The sequence below is a fragment of the Apium graveolens genome, chromosome 11 (genome assembly GCF_009905375.1).
Source record: "Apium graveolens cultivar Ventura chromosome 11, ASM990537v1, whole genome shotgun sequence".
In the NCBI taxonomy this organism is placed as follows: domain Eukaryota; kingdom Viridiplantae; phylum Streptophyta; class Magnoliopsida; order Apiales; family Apiaceae; genus Apium; species Apium graveolens.
This window is the reverse complement of record NC_133657.1, coordinates 199,823,014-199,842,227: the sequence shown is the minus strand read 5'-3', so window position 1 is coordinate 199,842,227 and position 19,214 is coordinate 199,823,014. Positions and strand designations below refer to the sequence as shown.

Sequence of the window (19,214 nt, the reverse complement as noted above, 5' to 3'; positions counted from 1 at the left end):
AACTTTCTAATAAGGCGCTACATGCACCTTAAGTACAATTCCATCCACGGTCCTCGAGCTTGAAACCCCTCATTCAACTGGTTTACCACTAACTCCGAGTCGCTCTTTGCAATTAGGTTCCGCACTCCCATCTCCAAAGCGATCTTCAGGCCATTGATCAATGCTTCATATTTCGCGTCATTATTCGTTACATAAAATTTGAAGTGAATTACACTCATCAGATGATGGCCTTCCGGCGATACGAGTACTATGCCCGCGCCTGCTCCTCCATTGTTAGCCGCCCCATCCACATGTAAGATCCACCAGGGATGTGGAAACTCCTCTAAAGATTCTTCAGTGCGAGGGGGATGCATCACTAACAAAGCCTTATCATCAACCGCATAATCAAATTCCAACAAGAAATCGGCTAAGGCCTGTCCTTTAATCGTTGTACGGGGCATGTAATCCAAGTCAAACTGTCCCAACTCCACAGCCCATTTAAACATTCTCCCCGATGATTCTGGCTTGTGAAGGACTTTCCGCAGAGGATATACTGTACGTACTTCAATTCTATGGGCCTGGAAGTATGGGTGTAGCTTCCTCGACGCAAGGATCAAGGCATAAACCAGCTTCTCCATACTTGTATAGTGAGTTTCAACATCGTGCAATCGCTTGCTCACATAATACACTGGTGACTGTTGCGCATCCTCTTCCCTTATTAGCACAGCGCTGATTGAATATTCAGAAACTGCAAGGTATAGGATCAGAGACTCCCCATCCAATGGTTTTGACAACATGGGAGGGTTCCCTAGTTGTTCCTTGATCCTCCTAAAAGCCTCCTCACATTCTGGTGTCCATACAAAGTCTTTCCCTGCCAACTTAATTGCCCTAAAGAATTCTTTGCATCTATCGGATAATTTAGAAACAAATCGGTTCAGCGCGACGATCCTCCCTGTAATATCTGGGATATTGCGTGTAATTATTATTTTTATCGATAAATGATTTTTATGTGATTATTATGTAATTTTTGGTGAAGTATCTGATGATGGGTGTGGATATGTGGATGCTTATATGTGGTAAAGTATAAGTATGTTAATTTTATTATGACCAGAATAAAATATAGATAATTACAGTATTTTTCGGGTAATTTTTGGACTGTTATATAATTTTATATTATTTTATGAATTTATCAATTATTTTCTGAATAATTACAAAATTATTTTATAAAGCCGGGAATCGTCCAACTTCAACCGTTTTTACGTTCTTACAACCCGAAACTCTTCCGAAAACTCCTTCATAACCTAACCTGGTAATTCCGGACATTTTCCGTGTTTTGACTTTTTCGATCCGGATTACGGTTTGACCCATGCGCGGCCCGACGCAAGATTTTCGATACAATAATCATTTCGGTGAATGTTATTCCCTGTGGACTAACAATGAGATTTACAGAAGGGGGGTTGAATGTAAATCTCAAAACTTTTTCAAGTTTTGAGCAGTTTGTAAGGCTAAGTGTTTGAGTGATCAAATGTGTGTGAATTGCTTGGAGCTGATGCAGACAGATATATATTCAAACATAAATGTAATGAACACAAAGAACTTAAAAACTTTTCTGGTGGATTTGTTGTTCTACCAGAGATGTGTTATTTCAGAAAATCTGTGATTCAAAGTTAAATCACAGCTGCTTCCTAGTACAAACTAGATGATTTTCTCTCTTGATATTTCTAAACAGCTCAGGGAAAATTCACATCTAATTACTAGCTACTACTTGGTTTATATAGCACCAAGTTTACAAGTGAAGACAAAGATAAAGTACAATAAGAAAATAGTTCTCCACTTGTTTCTATTCCATTTTTATCCAGTGTAATATGGAATTATCTGTTGACTTTCCATTTTGAACCAGACTAAAAATGGCTGCTTTTTCTGCTGTTCCTGAAATAGGCTACCACATCTCTGTCAATCCATGTGCCTCTGTTAGCTTTGTTAACTGTCACTATCAACTACTATGAGACTGAGCATCCGTTGAAGCTTTCATCCGTTGATGGCTTTATCCGTTAATGCTCTAGCAGTTGAAGCTTTATCCGTTGAAGCACTTATCCGTTGATGGATATTTATCCGTTGAAGCATTAGAGACATCCGTTGAAGCTTTGTTTCTTATCCGTTGAAGGTCTTCAATATCCGTTGACACTTCTTCACTTATACAAAATTACAAGGCATGAAATATTTACAATTAGCCCTCCTATTTGTACATCCATTAGTAGTCAACATGACTGATTATTTCCTAACAACATCTAAGAATTACAGCTTGAAACCAGAGAGTGAAATGTGCTACAATACCAAACTTATTGCTAAGTAAGGCTACTCCTTCAACGGATAGCCAAGATGGTCTTATCCGTTGAGGCTACAAACACTAGATTTCTACTTAAGTATTTTGCTTAACTTATCATCAAACTAATACACATATTCCTAACAATCTCCCCCTATTTATGTCTACTAGAACTGTAGGCATAAATTTGGGTTTAGCTTGATAATAACAAAACACTTAACAAATATATAAGCTGTAACAAGTAGAAATTCAAAAGTGCTACAAAAATTTATATGCTGAGATGGAATTGAAGAATTACATTGTTTCCAAGGGTGCTCCTTTAGCCTGAGCAAATTACTTTCTTTTCCTTTGATCCCTGGTTTTCTTTCCTAGCCTCCTGTCATTCTCCTCTATTTGAAGTTGAAGTTGTCTGTAGAATTCAACTTCATCTTCTTCTTTGATATCTAACTTAGATTGCATATCCTTGAGAGTTTCATTACTGGCAATCTTTAGCTGATCTTCAATTCTGAAAAATCTTCTGACTCCTTTGTTGTCTCTGAACTCCATCAACCAATGAGGTGATTTGTGAATTGTAATACCTCTCTCTTGAATAAGTAAAGTTCTAGGCAAGGCATTGGGCTCCCTCCAAGTTTTCCTTATGTTGGCAATCTTATTGAGAATCTCAGTCCTGGCAGTCCTGGTAAAGCCAGAATCCTTTTGTATGGCTGAGTAGACTCTAATCAAGGTAGAGTAGCCTTCATTCAGAATTCTGTGAAGAGGCCATGTTCTTTCCCCAGCTCCTTTGTATTTGAACACTAGTCTCTCAGGTAGCTGTCTGTAGGCAGCTATTCCCCTTATATCCTCCAGCTCATCCAGATAGAGTTCAATGTCTGAAAATTCTTTTATGTCACAGATGTGAACATAATCATCTTTAGAGGTTTGAGGTTTAGGCTTAGGCTTCTGTGTGAATTTGATTGAGGCTTTAGAGGGTGTTGATTTGATTCTTCTTTTCTGCTTCTTTGATGGTGTAAAAGAGGTTAGGAAGGTGGGCAATTTGATGGTGTCCCAATCAATTGGTTCCTTCTTAGGAATGATTGGTTCACCATGAATGTTTATGAAGGGGTCAGGCACAATGGGTTCAGGAATAGAGGGTAGTGGTTTGGATATTGATTGGTTTTCTTCAGTCTCATCTACCATCTTTCTCTTTGCATTGACCTTCTTTCTATTCCCTTTCTGCCATTCTTCCCTACTTCTTTCCTCCATCTCAGTACCAACCATGTCCCCCATAGCTCTATCTTCACCTTTGTCTTCAATTTCTTTCTGTTCTTCAGCCTGACTTAACTTTAGCTATTTTTTAAGCTTTGCTTGTGCTCTTTTGTTAGCCTTTAGCTGTTTGGCTTCTTCCTTCAACCTCTTGGTTTCTTCCCTCTTGGCTATTGAGAATTTGGGATGTCCTTGCATCACATAGATGCTCTTTCCCTCTCTAAAGATAACAGCCATGTTCCTCCTTACAGCCTCATCCATGTTCTCTTTGAGCTTTATGATACTTCTACCCAAAAGCTTGTCTTCATCAGGCTTTGGAAGAGGAAAATCCACTCCTTTTATTTGAGCAAGGCTTAGAGGGTTCTTTGTAGAGTCCTTGTTGAAGCTGTTGTTGGGCTTGAGGACCATAGGTTGCAGATCTTTGGAAGAAGTTTCTCCATCCTTATGCCTCCCTACTGGCTTGAGTTCCATAATAATTGATTCCACTTTTGTGCTATGCTTCACAGATTGTGATTGAGAAGTTGTAGAACCAAATATTAGTTGCATCTTTTCATCAATCTTCTTCCTTTGCTCTTTGACTTGCAATTCAGCTGCTGCTATCTGGATTAGATCAATTCCATCTAGCTTTCCTTTGACTTGAATTGGTGGAGAAGTTGTGATGACAGGAACTAGCACTTGAGAAATCTGAACTGTTGTAGATGGCTCTCCTTCCCCTTCCCCTTTATTCTCCCCCTTTTTGTTATCATCAAGGGTAGGGGTCAAGCCTTGTGCTTTAGCCAGCTGCATGAGTAGATTTGTTTGAGTTTGTTGATTCTGAAGAATGGTGACCATAGAGTCTTCAATGATCTGAACCCTATCTGTCAATCTGGCTAGCTTCTTGTCAGCATCAGATGCTTTCTTCAGTCTCCCCAACAAATCTTGCATAGTACCATAGGGTATAAGGGAATCCAATTTCTCAGCAGTGTAGGATTTCAGATCAGCAATCTCCTGCTTGAGCTCATCCACACTTAGATTTTGCTGGTAATGCTGCAACTGCAAGAGATGCAGAGATTCCAGATGAGCGTGAAGAATTGCCTTGGTACCAGCATCTTGAGTCTCCTGAAGGGCCTTTTGAATTGTCTTGACTTGTCTGACCAAAGTGACACCAAACTCTCCTGGTGTTGATGGTTTTGCCCATGCCCATGCAGGAAGATCAGGAACAGAACTTGGGCCTGCTACTCCCCCTAAGTTCATGCTCTCATTCAAAGAATTAGAGTCATCATCATTAGAATTTACTCCAAATTCTTCAGATGGCTCACCAGCTTGAGAAGGCAGCCTGTTGACAGCAGCTTTGTCTCTGAGAAGAGACTCTGAAGTGTGTACAATGTGTAGTGTCTGTTCTGCCTCCACATTGCCCTGTGCAGCCAATAATTGATAGGCTGAAACAGGGTGAGTAAAAGTGTCAGCATCCAAGGAAATGTTATCAATGATAGCTTTGTAATGTTGCTGAAATTGTCTTCCCTTGTCTGCATCATCCACTTTCATTAACTCACTAGCAATGGCTGGATCCACCCTTATAGCTTCTGTACCTGCCTTTCTCTCAATTTCTCTCTGTTCTTGCATCAGGGGCTCCCCCTGGCTCACACACACCCTCACACCCTCACCTTCACCTTCTAAGGTAGCACTCCTCTCACTCACTTTTGCCATGCTGGAAGAAATAGCATGTATTTGGTGACTCTCAACCTCTCCTTTTGCCTGGGAGCAACCCAGCCTCTCACTCAAAAGATCACTCCCTTCCCTCAAACCTAAAAGTGATTGTACAGTTGCCATGTCCTCTACAGTTGGAATTGATTCTGTTAAGTGTGTAGAGACCATCAACGGATAGGGAGTATCCGTTGAAGTAGAAACTGATGGTATCAACGGATAACCACTGTTAAGCTTATCCGTTGAAGAACAACCACTTGTCAACGGATGAGAGATATCCGTTGAGGAAGGAAAAGATGTAGATATAGAAAGTGACATAATTGTTGAATCTGTGTGGATTGATTTTAAGTGAGGTAACACAGATTCTTCAACTATATCTAAAAGAATTGGCTGATGATCCAACAAATCATCTAAAAGATGATGATCATCAGGTTTTGAGTGGGGCTCCTCCCTGAGTTTTAATGAGGGAGAATCAGGAATTGATGTGAATATCATATCCACATCCAGAGAGGGGGTTGGGGAGTTTGATGAATGGTGTGTTTCTATATTGAGAGAATAGGGCTGTGATTCCACATTTGCTGGAATCACATCAAGCTGAATTTGAGAAGGCACGGATACTGGTGGATGTATCTGTGCTGTGTGTGTCCCTTGTGTGGAAACTAGGGTTTTGGCCTTCTTCTTCCTTGAAAAGGCTTTAAATGGTGAATGTGTGGCTTCAGTGTCCCTCCCTCTTTTGTTCTGTGTCCCTGGTTGGGGACTATTTTCAATAGTTACAACCTTTTGGGAGGATGCAACTAGGGATGTGCTGGACTCCTTTTGAACCACCACAGTCTTTTGAGAGACTGTGGCTTGGCTGGTTTGGGTACCACTCACCTCTCCCACCTTATCCTGGGGGGCTTTTTGATGTTCACCCCTCCCCTCACCACTCACACCCTGTTCACTCCCTTTAGGGTTTATGGTAGTTGTTACAACTGTTGTCTTTTGAGAAACAACAGAGGTAGGTTTCTTTGACTTGACTTTGGAAACTTTAGATTTGGTGGCTTTGGTAGGAGCCTGTTTGGACAAAGACACAGGTTCCATAGCCACACTAGAAGGCAAAGAAACATTGGGGTTGGAAATAGTAGGAGTTATAGAAACATTTACCTCACTTACCTGTGGTGCATTCATGATTGGCAAGTATACCAATGGCACCTGGCTGTTGAGGTTCATTCTCAAAAGGTCTGCAAGGACCCTTTTCTCTTGTGCCCAGCATTTGAGTTTATTATTCTCATTGGATATAACCAAACCTTCAGCAACATGGTTAGCCAATAACATAAAGAATCTAGCAAAGTAGATGTTATGTGGTCTATTAGCTTTGTTGCCTAATCTGGAACCTAATTCTAGCATAACACAGTTGCTAAAATTAAAGTACCTATCAGAAACTAGCATATAGAGCATATTAACAAGAGATGAAGTGATAGCATCAAAATTGCTAATCTTCCCAGAGAAAACCTTAATAAAGGCATCTCCAAGAAAACTCCATTCTTTCCAAAGGCCTTTCCTTCTAATACTACCTAAACTAGCAGAATCAAAAACATAGCCTATGGAATCTAGCGTTGCAGAGACATCTTTATCAGTATGTGGTGTCATGGCATTATTCTCAGGCAACTTAAAGCAAGATTGTATATCATCACAATTAATGCAATAGTCCTTACCTTTGAGAGAGAAGGCAATAGTCATATCTGTGGAGTTGAACTCTGCAGTTGTCCAAATTTCCTCAATCACTTCACAGTAGATGGTTGGGGCTTCCAGCATTGCATAGCTCAGTTTGCAGTTCTTGATGAAGTCCATCATCTTGTGATAATCAGAATGGGCTTCATTCTTTTCAACCAAGACTATGAAATTATTCTTTTCATAAACAAATCCTGTTTGAGACATAATTTTGACTACTGGTGCTATTGTTGTGAGTAGAGGTTGCAGAGAAAAACTTGAGAATTAAGAGAGAAAGAGAATGATAATTGCAAGAAAGCGTAAAGTGAAAATAAGAATTCAATTGGGATTTTATACTTTCTTGAATTAAAACATAAATAAAATAATTAAATGATACTTTTAAGTAAGTGACAGCCGTTCAGGAATAAATAAAACTGTAGAAATTCTGAAAACTACCGTAAATACAAATACATACAACACTGTATATCTGTATCAACGGTTGAGAAAAAGAATCAACGGCTGTGACTCACTGACGTGACACATCAACAGATAAGGTAAATAGTTATCCGTTGATGAACAACACCATTTTATCCGTTGAAGGATAAAATTACCAGAAATGTATTTGTCTTTCAACGGATGACGAATATCCGTTGATAGAACAATTTTGGCTTTCAACGGATAGGGAATATCCGTTGACAGGATAAGTCTTGATTAAAGCCAACTTTGTTCTTGCAGCAAATTCATTTCAGGCTACAAGACAGATTATATAAAGGACATAGATCATGAATAATTAAGCATACCTAACTCACTTACTAATCTTGTGAATGTTGATTCATCAAGTGGCTTGGTAAATATGTCTGCAATCTGCTTTTCACTTGGAACAAAATGAAGTTCCACTGTACCTTTCATCACATGTTCCCTAATGAAGTGGTACTTGATATCAATGTGCTTGGTTCTTGAGTGCTGCACTGGATTTTCAGTAATGGCAATGGCACTTGTGTTGTCACAAAATATTGGAATTTTGTCAACAGTCATACCATAGTCAAATAATTGGTTCCTCATCCATAGTATTTGTGCACAACAACTACCAGCTGCAATGTACTCAGCTTCAGCTGTTGATGTGGAAACAGAATTCTGCTTCTTGCTGAACCATGATACAAGCTTGTTCCCTAGAAATTGACAGGTGCCTGTTGTGCTTTTCCTATCTATTTTGCAACCTGCATAATCTGCATCTGAGTAGCCAATTAGATCAAAACCAGACTCTCTAGGGTACCAAATTCCTAGATTTGGAGTCCCCTTGAGATATCTGAAAATTCTTTTAATAGCCACTAAGTGAGATTCTTTAGGGTCAGCTTGAAATCTAGCACAGAGACATGTAGAAAACATTATATCAGGTCTACTAGCAGTTAAATATAAAAGTGAGCCAACCATGCCTCTATAACTTGTAATATCCACAGACTTTTCAGCCTTGTTTAATTCAAGCTTAGTGGCAGTGGCCATGGGAGTTTTTGCAGGTGAACAATCCATTAAGTCAAACTTCTTTAAAAGATCATAAATATATTTAGTTTGACTAATGAAAATTCCACCACTAACTTGTTTAACTTGTAAACCAAGAAAGTAAGTTAGCTCTCCCATCATGCTCATTTCATATTTACTTTGCATTAATTTAGCAAACTTTTTACAAAGCTTATCATCTGTAGATCCAAATATAATATCATCTACATAAATTTATACAAGTATCTTAGAGCCATTAACATTTCTAAAGAAGAGAGTTTTGTCAACAGTACCTCTTGTGAAATGATTATCTAGAAGGAACTTTGATAAAGTCTCATACCAGGCTCTAGGTGCTTGCTTTAGTCCATAGAGTGCTTTCAACAGATAATACACATGGTCTGGAAAATTTTGATCTTCAAAACCTGGAGGTTGGCTTACATAAACTTCTTCCTCCAATTCCCCATTTAGAAATGCACTCTTGACATCCATCTGATAGACTTTGAAATTGGCATTAGCTGCATAGGCTAGAAAGATTCTGATGGCTTCAAGTCTTGCAACTGGAGCAAATGTTTCATCAAAATCTATTCCCTCTTGTTGAGAATAGCCTTTAGCAACCAATCTGGCTTTATTCCTTATGACAATGCCATTTTCATCCATCTTGTTTCTGAATACCCATTTTTTGTCAATGGAACTCTTGTTCTTTGGCTTGGGTACTAGCTTCCATACTTTGTTCCTTTCAAATTGGTTTAGCTCCTCTTGCATTGCTAAAATCCAATCTGGATCCAATAGAGCTTCTTCCACTCTCTTAGGTTCCTCCTGTGATAGAAAGCTACTATACAGACATTCATCTTGAGTAGCCCTTCTAGTTTGTACTTTTGATGTAGCATCACCAATGATTAGTTCAAAAGGGTGATTCTTGGTCCATTTCCTTTGAGGTGGTAGATTAGCCCTAGATGAGGTTGCCTCAGTATTGTCATGATGTGAGATAGAATGTTGATTTGTTGAAACTCCCCCTGAGTTGCTGATCCTTTGAAAGGAATTGGGAGCTCTATCAACTGATGAAGTGAATTGATTATCCGTTGACAGACTGCGATCAATGGATGCTTCATTATGAACTTCAACGGATGATGCACTTTGTCTTTCAACGGATGCTGCAATGCTTCTTTCAACGGAAGCTGAATTATGACTTTCAACGGATGTAGCATTCTGTGCATTATCCAAAGGCAGATTCTGAATTCTTCTTGAGATGCCTTCTTCATCATTCTCACTTTCACTATCATCACAGTATATCTCAATGTTGTCAAATTTGAGTCCTTCATGATGTCCCTCATCTGTTAGTCCATTAATCTTTTTATCATCAAACACAACATGTACAGATTCCATGACAATGTTGGTTCTTAGATTGTAGACCCTATATGATTTTCCAGCAGAATAACCAACAAATATTCCTTCATCAGCCTTTGCATCAAACTTCCCTTTGTGATCAGATTGATTCCTTAAGATGTAGCATTTGCAACCAAAGACATGTAGAAAGTTTAAAGTTGGTTTTCTTCTCTTGAATAATTGATAGGGAGTCATGCATTTTGCTTGATTGATTAGAGAAATATTCTGAGTGTAACAAGCAGAGTTAACAGCCTCAGCCCAAAAATAAGTTGGGAGTTTTGACTCTTCAAGCATTGTCCTTGCAGCTTCAATTAGTGATCTATTCTTCCTTTCCACCACACCATTTTGTTGTGGAGTTCTTGGAGCTGAGAACTCATGCATGATCCCACTTTCTTCACTGAACAACTTCATGGATGAATTCTTGAACTCAGTTCCATTGTCACTCCTAATATTCCTTACTTTGAAATCAGGATGATTGTTGACTTGCTTTATATGATTGATGATGATTTCACTAGCTTCATCCTTTGATTTAAGAAAATAAACCCATGAAAACTTTGAGAAATCATCTACAATCACTAGGCAGTATCTTTTCCTTGAAATTGACAGTACATTGACTGGTCCAAAAAGATCCATGTGTAGAAGTTGTAGTGGTTCATCAATTGCAGATTCAAGCTTCTTACTGAATGATACTTTCCTTTGCTTTCCTTTCTGACAAGCATCACACAGCCCATCCCTTGTGAATTCCACTAGAGGCATTCCTCTAACTAAGTCCTTTTTGACTAGATCATTCATTGTCTTGAAATTCAAATGGGACAGCTTCTTGTGCCATAGCCAACTTTCAACTGGACTTGCTTTACTGAGAAGACAAGTTATGGATTCTGCATCTGTAGAGTTGAAATCAGCTAAGTACATATTCCCTTTTCTAACTCCAGTTAGAACCACTTTATTGTCCTTTTTACTTGTGACAATACAGGCTTCAGAATTGAAGGAAACAGTATTCCCTCTGTCACATAGTTGACTGATGCTCAATAAATTGTGTTTGAGACCATCAACCAGTGCAACTTCATCAATGATGACATTTTCTTTTGAAATCAAGCCATATCCCATAGTGAATCCTTTGCTGTCATCTCCAAAGGTTATGCTAGGGCCAGCTCTTTCCTTAAACTCTGTGAGCAGGGTGAAATCTCCTGTCATGTGTCTTGAACAACCACTGTCCAAGTACTATAGATTTCTTCTTTGTCCCTGCACACAACAAAATCAATCAAGTTGATTTTGGTACCCAAGTTTCCTTGGGTCCAGCCTTGTTAGTCTTTTTCCTAGACTTCATTCCTCCTGCATCTTTTGACTTAGGTAACTTTAGGTCAACCTTGGTCTCAGATGTGGTTGGTTGAAGTGTAGGGTTAGTCACAGAATCATTTAACACATTTGATTGAATTGGATAAGGCATAGGTTGTGCAAACATGTTATTCCACATAGGCATATTGTATGGCATTTGAGGCATACTAAATGCAGTAAAGTAAGGATTGTTAATGTATGGCATGTTTGCAAAATGTGCATGGGGATTCTGGTGAGACATAACAGGCATAGCATGCAGAGGTGACATAGACATGTTAGATATGGAGGGATTTGAAGGCATGGGAGCATTTTTAACAGACTTGCAATTATCAGATAGGTGATTAACACTTTTACAATGCACACAGCTTTTTCTAGGAGCATACCTATCAGGTGTGTAATTGTTATGTTTATTAATCCCTACCTTCCCATTTCTTTTAGATTTTCTTTTAGTTTCCTTCTTATCCTCAACCAACTTGAGCCAATCTTTTAGCTGATCTAAAGTCATGTGTCCTATATTCACCTTACTGACATCTCTGGATGTGCTAGCTCCTTCTTTGACAAAGTTCTTGAGAGTTGAATCATTCTTTTTATTGAGATTTTTATTTTTAACAGAACTTGCCTGTTTTAATTGATGAGCCTTCAACGGATGCTCCTTTTCTTCCTTCAACGGATAACTTTCATCATCCGTTGATTCCACATCCGTTGACAATCCATCAATTAATTCTAACTCCTTTTTGTTTTTCTTCCAGGCATCCTCACAGAATGATTCAATTCCCTGAACCTTTGCAATCTGAATACTAACATCCCTAGATGTTTTCCAGGCCTTGATTACCTCTTGCTCACTTTCTAACTGTGTAGAAAGAATTTCTACTTTCTTAACAACTTCTGCTAGTTCACTCTCAACAGTCAAGCATTTAAGTTTCATCTTTTCAAGCTCAATTACCTGATCCTCTAACACAGCATTCCTATCACTTAAAAACACATTATTCTCCTTGATCCTAGTGTTTTCTTTTGCTAGTGATTTAAGGGAAACATGCAAATGATATAATTCATTGGTCATATCATTTATGGCTTCATTACATTCATGTTTAGAAAGCTGAGAGAGATCAGTAGTAATTACCTGGTTGCTTGATGAACTAGTTTCATTTTCATCAGAATTAGCCATCAGGGCTAGGTTGACATATTCCACATCATCATCTTCATTTACCCCATCTGCTGCCCAATCATCTTGAGTGAGAAAAGCTCTTTCCTTTTGTTTGAGCAAATCAAAATACTTCTTTTTGTAATCAACTTGCTCAAATTTCTTTTTCTCAGAATTTGGCTTCCTACACTCACTTGCAAAGTGTCCACTAATGCCACAGTTGTAACATTTAAACTTTGATTTGTCCACCATGTTTTTGTTTGGCTTAGTGAACTTTGTGTTTTTCCTGAACTTCATTTTTGCAAACCTCCTGGACAGAAAGGCCAAATGTTCTTCAATATCATCAGATTCATCCTGACTGGAATTGTCTTCATTCTCAGCAACTTGCTCTTTACCCTTGCTTGATTCTGATTTGCTTGTACCAATTTTGAGACTTGGCATTGTCTTCTCCTCATTCCTGGCTTCCATCTTCTCATTGTCAGCTACAAGAGCAACTGTTCCTCCTTTTCTCTTTCCCTTTTCCAACAGCTCATCCTGCTCCATTTCAAGTTCATAAGTCTTCAGAATTCCATATAATCTTTCAAGTGTGAAGTTCTTATAATCTTGAGAATTTCTCAAGGAGACAGTCATGGGCTTCCACTCCTTTGGCAGAGACCTAAGAAATTTTAAGTTGGAATCCTTGACTTGGTACACTCTACCATACAGCTTCAATCCATTCAACAGTTTCTGAAACCTGTTGAAGGTATCATTTAGTGATTCACCTTCTTCAAAGTGAAAATATTCATACTGTTGAATAAGAAGCTGCATCTTGTTTTCTCTGACATGCTCAGTACCTTCACAGATGATTTGTACAGTATCCCAAACTTCCTTTGCAGTTTGGCTATTGATGACATTGTCAAACATATCTTGATCTAAGCCATTAAACAAAATGTTCATGGCTCTCTTATCCTTGCGGATTTCTTCCATGTCTTCAATAGTCCATTCTGCTTTTGGCTTGGGAATGTACTGTCCAACAGCAACTGTTGCAGTGGCAGCTGTGGCTACTTTGTGAGGGATGTGAGGACCATTTTCAATACAGTTGATGTAGCTTTCATCTTGAGAAAGAAGATGTAAATGCATCTTCACTTTGCAGTGATGATAATTATCTTTTTCCAGGACTGGGATCTTTATACCAATATCCTTTCTATTCATGATGTTAGCAGGAGGATTCTTCTGTGCACTCATGATGTTAGCAGAATAGATCTTTAAACTCTATGTATGTTAAGAGTTTGCTCTGATACCAATTGTTATTCCCAGTGGACTAACAATGAGATTTACAGAAGGGGGGTTGAATGTAAATCTCAAAACTTTTTCAAGTTTTGAGCAGTTTGTAAGGCTAAGTGTTTGAGTGATCAAATGTGTGTGAATTGCTTGGAGCTGATGCAGACAGATATATATTCAAACACAAATATAATGAACACAAAGAACTTAAAAACTTTTCTGGTGGATTTGTTGTTCCACCAGAGATGTGTTATTTCAGAAAATCTGTGATTCAAAGTTAAATCACAGCTGCTTCCTAGTACAAACTAGACGATTTTCTCTCTTGATATTTCTAAACAGCTCAGGGAAAATTCACATCTAATTACTAGCTACTACTTGGTTTATATACCACCAAGTTTACAAGTGAAGACAAAGATAAAGTACAATAAGAAAATAGTTCTCCACTTGTTTCTATTCCATTTTTATCCAGTGTAATATGGAATTATCTGTTGACTTTCCATTTTGAACCAGACTAAAAACGGCTGCTTTTTCTGCTGTTCCTGAAATAGGCTACCACATCTCTGTCAATCCATGTGCCTCTGTCAGCTTTGTTAACTGTCACTATCAACTGCTATGAGACTGAGCATCCGTTGAAGCTTTCATCCGTTGATGGCTTTATCCGTTGATGCTCTAGCAGTTGAAGCTTTATCCGTTGAAGCACTTATCCGTTGATGGATATTTATCCGTTGAAGCATTAGAGACATCCGTTGAAGCTTTGTTTCTTATCCGTTGAAGGTCTTCAATATCCGTTGACACTTCTTCACTTATACAAAATTACAAGGCATGAAATATTTACAATTAGCCATCCTATTTGTACATCCATTAGTAGTCAACATGACTGATTATTTCCTAACAACATCTAAGAATTACAGCTTGAAACCAGAGAGTGAAATGTGCTACAATACCAAACTTATTGCTAAGTAAGGCTACTCCTTCAACGGATAGCCAAGATGGTCTTATCCGTTGAGGCTACAAACACTAGATTTCTACTTAAGTGTTTTGCTTAACTTATCATCAAACTAATACACATATTCCTAACAGTGAATCAACAAAACCCGTATTCTCAAAGGACGGGATAATATTACGTTATTTTCGTATAAAGTATTTTATAAGAAGCCCGGTTTGGATAATTATCCAATACGGGTATCAAATCAGATCGTTTTTGTAGTTACTTAGCGGTTAAGTAACTAATTTATCGATCCAAAATGATCCAACACGAACCAATATTCCATAAATATATATAGCCCTTTTATTATTTCATTTTATTCGTATAATCAATCATAATCAATAAGTAAAAATAGATAATTATCCATAGAAACGAACTGTATTCTTCGTAATCGAACAAGAATTTGAAAACGTTATTGATATCTGATGGAGGCATATGAATAGTCAAATCGAAGCTCTCGACGATACGATCATATCTATATCAAAATCTTCGAATAAGGTTGATTATTACTCGATTTTATTTTTTCCCATTTTTCTTCGAATTTCATTTTTGAATTCTGGTGATTTTTGGTCGATTCTGATGTTATGAATCATTTTAAAATGATTGTTACAGTCAATTAGCATATAAAGCTCTCTAGTTTGATTCCAAGAATGATTGGGTCGAGTTTTGGGTGTATCCGTTGCTATTTTTCAATTTTCTGAATTCCAGAGACTGTTGTTGCTGATTATAATGATATGAACAGATTGTGTGTTTAATTATCTTCATTTTGGTATATAAATCATCGAATTTGGTATAATAATGGTTAAAATCAGATTGTTGTCGGATTTAAGTTCGGTTCGCCGGTTTGTCACCGGTTTTTGATCGGATATTGGTTTTCTGGATCGTGTTTAATGATCTGAGACTTCTGTTGGATTGGGAAGGTTACTGGGAACGATTTGTCATCAAGTACGCGTTTGTTTGGTTATGGTATGGTCGAAACAGGGCTGCTGGAAAGGATGTCGGAATCTGGGATTGTCACCGGATTCTGGAGAATTTCCAGTTTTCGGCGACTGTTCATCGATTCCCGGTCATCTTCTTCTTCTATGCCACCCTATGATCCTAAACCAGCAGCTCTGACCCTAAACTTCTGTTTATGCAGATTTTAATTTCAAAATAATTCTAAAAATCCTATTTTTATTTCTTAAAATCCATTTTTAATTCCAAAAATACTTTTTAGTAATTTAAAAATTTCAGAAATAAATCTGAATTATTCAATTAATTAATCTTAGTTAATAATTAATTATTTAATTAGTCAATTAATTTAAATATTAATTAATTAATTTAATTTAATTATTTATTAATTAATTTTAATTGATTATTTAATTAAATTTAATTATTTAAAAATCCTGAAAAATAGTTTCGAGCTTTAAAATATTATTTTAAATTATTTTCAAGACTCGATAATTATTATAAAATTATTTTAAAGTCAGATTCGGGTGTTCGAACCCTGTTATTTAATTATAAAATGATTCGGAGGCCCGTTTTAATTCCGAAAAATGTTCAAAAATTCGTATTAAATACCTGGAAAATCATTTTAACCCTGAATCTTCTTTGAAAAATTATTTTGATCGAATATCCTGTATGCTATGTGCTACGTGCTATCTGATTGATGTGTTATATGCCTATGTGATTATTGTTTGACTATTTTAGTCATAACTTTCATTTCGTAAACCGGATTTGGGTAAAACGAAGGTTAGATAAAAGTTTATGACTTCTGTGTGACGATTAGAATAATATGAGATTGAGTATTGATAGATACTTGTGATGCCTAGTAGAGTAAGCGAGGCATAGAAAAGAAAGCCAGTGATCATTAAATAGAACTGAAGTGTAGAAAAGAAAGCAAGTGATCTGTGAATAGAAGCAAGGCATAGAAAAAGAAGATAAGTGATTGTTGAGTAGAAACGATAGATGAATGCAAGTGAAGATGGTAATCATCGGTGATAAGGCAAGTACTTCTGAACCTTCTTCAAGATATATTGCAAATATTTTCAAACTTTCTCATAACATGTTGCTAGTATTCAAAATAAATCTTGTTTTATATTGCAAGCGCTTTAAACTATTCAACCTTGAACCTTGATTCTTATTAAACTTGAGCCATAAGCCTTATTCTTCATAAACCATTGATTGTTGAATTTCTCAGATACGAGCCAAACACATACGATACTACTCCACAAATACATATCTACCACATACTGATTTCTGATATTGAATTACTTGACATACCAACCCTTATTCCTTGTTTAACAGAAGACCAATCCTTGGAACCCTTGAACCCTTGGTCTTCTACTTTCTGATTCTTTCCTTGATTGAAAGCCAAACTTTTTGAATTCCTTATTATACCTTCATGGTATTTTGAATCACCCTATACTTCAAGATAAATGTTGCTTATTATTCAGCTTATTGAATTTCATTGGTTATCATATTGAATTGTTTTAGAATTGGATGATTTTATAGATGTGGACCAGATTCGTGGTCGGACCAGATTTGTGGTCATAATAGGCCAATGCGTGCCTTGGATCCAGTATACAGAGCAAAGCTGGGAGCCTTGCTAGGGGTTAGTGCGTGACTGATCAGCAGCATAACCTTGATTTTCAAAATAAAAAGTGAATATCCAATTCTAATCATTACTTATTCAGAAACTTAATTCTTCTGAATCATTTCAATTGGTTATTATTTAAACTCAGTTATTGCTATTATGACTTGCTGAGCTAGTTAGCTCACTCTTGCAAACCTTTTTATGTTTTCAATAGTTGAAAAGAAAATTATTGGTAACGAGGATTCCCAGTCCAGTGTCCGAGCTAGGATTCCAGGTTAAGTTGGATCGATCTAGCAGGAGCTTTATATTATAGATGAGTTATGCAAGATTATAAGAACGATATCATTATCAATTGTAAGTGGAACTAGTTGGGATTTGGTACAATGTAATAAAAGTTAAGGTTGTGGCTTGTTTTCATACTTTAACCTGTTGCGATCCGTGGTTGTGAAAAGAAGGGTCAATGCATATAATATTTTATATACAGGTTTATATATATTGGGTGTGTGTTGTGAACCCCAAACTTCTGACCTGAGTTTGGAGGGCGTTACACTCCCAGTTAAGTTTTGCACCTATTTCACATTGGTGGGTGATTTCATATCCAGCAGTGCCTTGATTTTCGCGGGGATAGCTTCAATTCCTCAATGGTTAACGATGAACCCAAGAAACTTGCTCGACTCCACGCCGAACACGCACTTTTGTGGATTTAACTTTATGCGAAACCTCCTTAAAATGTTAAATATTTCCATCAAGTATTCGATATGATCATTTGCCTCCTTGGATTTTACCAACATATCATTCACATATACCTCCATCGTTCTCTCAATATGATTTTTGAACATCATGTTCACCAACCGTTGGTAGGTCGCGCCAGCGTTGACCAATCCAAATGGCATCCCTATGTAGCAGTATAGCCCTCTATCAGTAATAAAGGACGTATGCTCCTGATCAGGGCCGTACATGGGAATTTGATTGTAACCGGAGTACGCATCCATAAAGCTTAACAAGGCATGCCCTGCCGTCGCGTCAACAAACTGATCAATTCGTGGGAGTGGAAAGCTGTCCTTCGGGCAAGCCTTATTGAGATCTGTAAAATCTACACACGTCCTTCCACTTCCTATTTGGCTTTTTCACAAGCACCGAATTTGCGAGCCACTCGGGGTAGAAAGATTCTTTGATCAACCCCACTTCCAATAATTGATCCACCTCTTCTTTTAACGCTATTTCCCTTTCCCCGCTCACCGGGCGACGCTTTTGTCGTATGCCCGTGCAATTAGGGAAGATGTTCAAACGATGACACATCACCCTTAGGTCAATCCCCACCATGTCTGAATGACTCCATGCGAATACATCGAGATTTTTAATAAGAAAACGGGTAAGCCTTTCCCTCATTTCATAACTTAGGTGAAATCCCACCTTCAAAACCTTGCTTGGGTCATTCTTATCGACCGGGACAAATACGGTGTCTTCGGCCAACCCCGTTTTCTCGGCAGGCATAGGGATCCTGGGATCCAGATCAAAATCAAAGTCTCGGGGGTCCTCAACTTCCATTCCTATATTCGAGGGCGCATCCTCATATATGGGAGCATCCACCTCAGGACAAGGCATGGCTTTGTGCATTGCATATGTGGAGGGCGCGTCCTCATTTTTAGGAGCATCAACTTCAATTTCACTTTCACTTTCCAAGGGCGCATCCTGCCTTTGAGGAGCATCTACCTTGAAGCTGCTTTCTAGGCTTTATAAAATCTCATTTCTTCCTTCCAACTTTTCTCCATTAACCTCCTTTCGCACAATCCCTTCTGTATGATTCACCACGATTTCTTCCACACTGCGGATCCTCGAAACATTCCCCAACGTCAAATTGGGGGCCTCGGTGGCATGAGTTTCTTCTTCCTCTGGATCTTCCACAAAATAATGGGCATGAACCTCTCCACTTGGTTTTGTCTGAATGCCCGCCGCATCTTCAAATGGAAGGTCTTTTCCCTCGTACCTTCTCCTGCGAAATTCTTTAACAGCCTTGTGATAGCAGTCGCGTGACTCGTATTGCGACCCTCTCAGACTGCCCACTCTGTTAGGCATCGGGAACTTTATCATCAAATGATGTATCGACGTTATCACCCTGAATGCC

The 19,214-nt window shown here is 38.0% G+C and overlaps 2 protein-coding genes across 4 annotated transcripts in view; one reads left to right on the top strand and one right to left on the bottom strand.

The window, feature by feature from the left end:
- Positions 1–19,214, top strand: part of LOC141697183 (TMV resistance protein N-like) — a 261,701-nt gene that overhangs the window by 154,201 nt on the left and 88,286 nt on the right. The gene's annotated exons all lie outside the window — the stretch shown is intronic.
- LOC141696485 (uncharacterized) lies at positions 18–18,637 on the bottom strand. The gene is made up of 2 exons (XM_074500619.1): positions 18,187–18,637; positions 18–940 (listed from the first exon to the last, which is right to left on the bottom strand). Exons 1-2 carry the CDS (start codon positions 18,635–18,637, stop codon positions 18–20), a joined length of 1,374 nt encoding a protein of 457 aa, XP_074356720.1.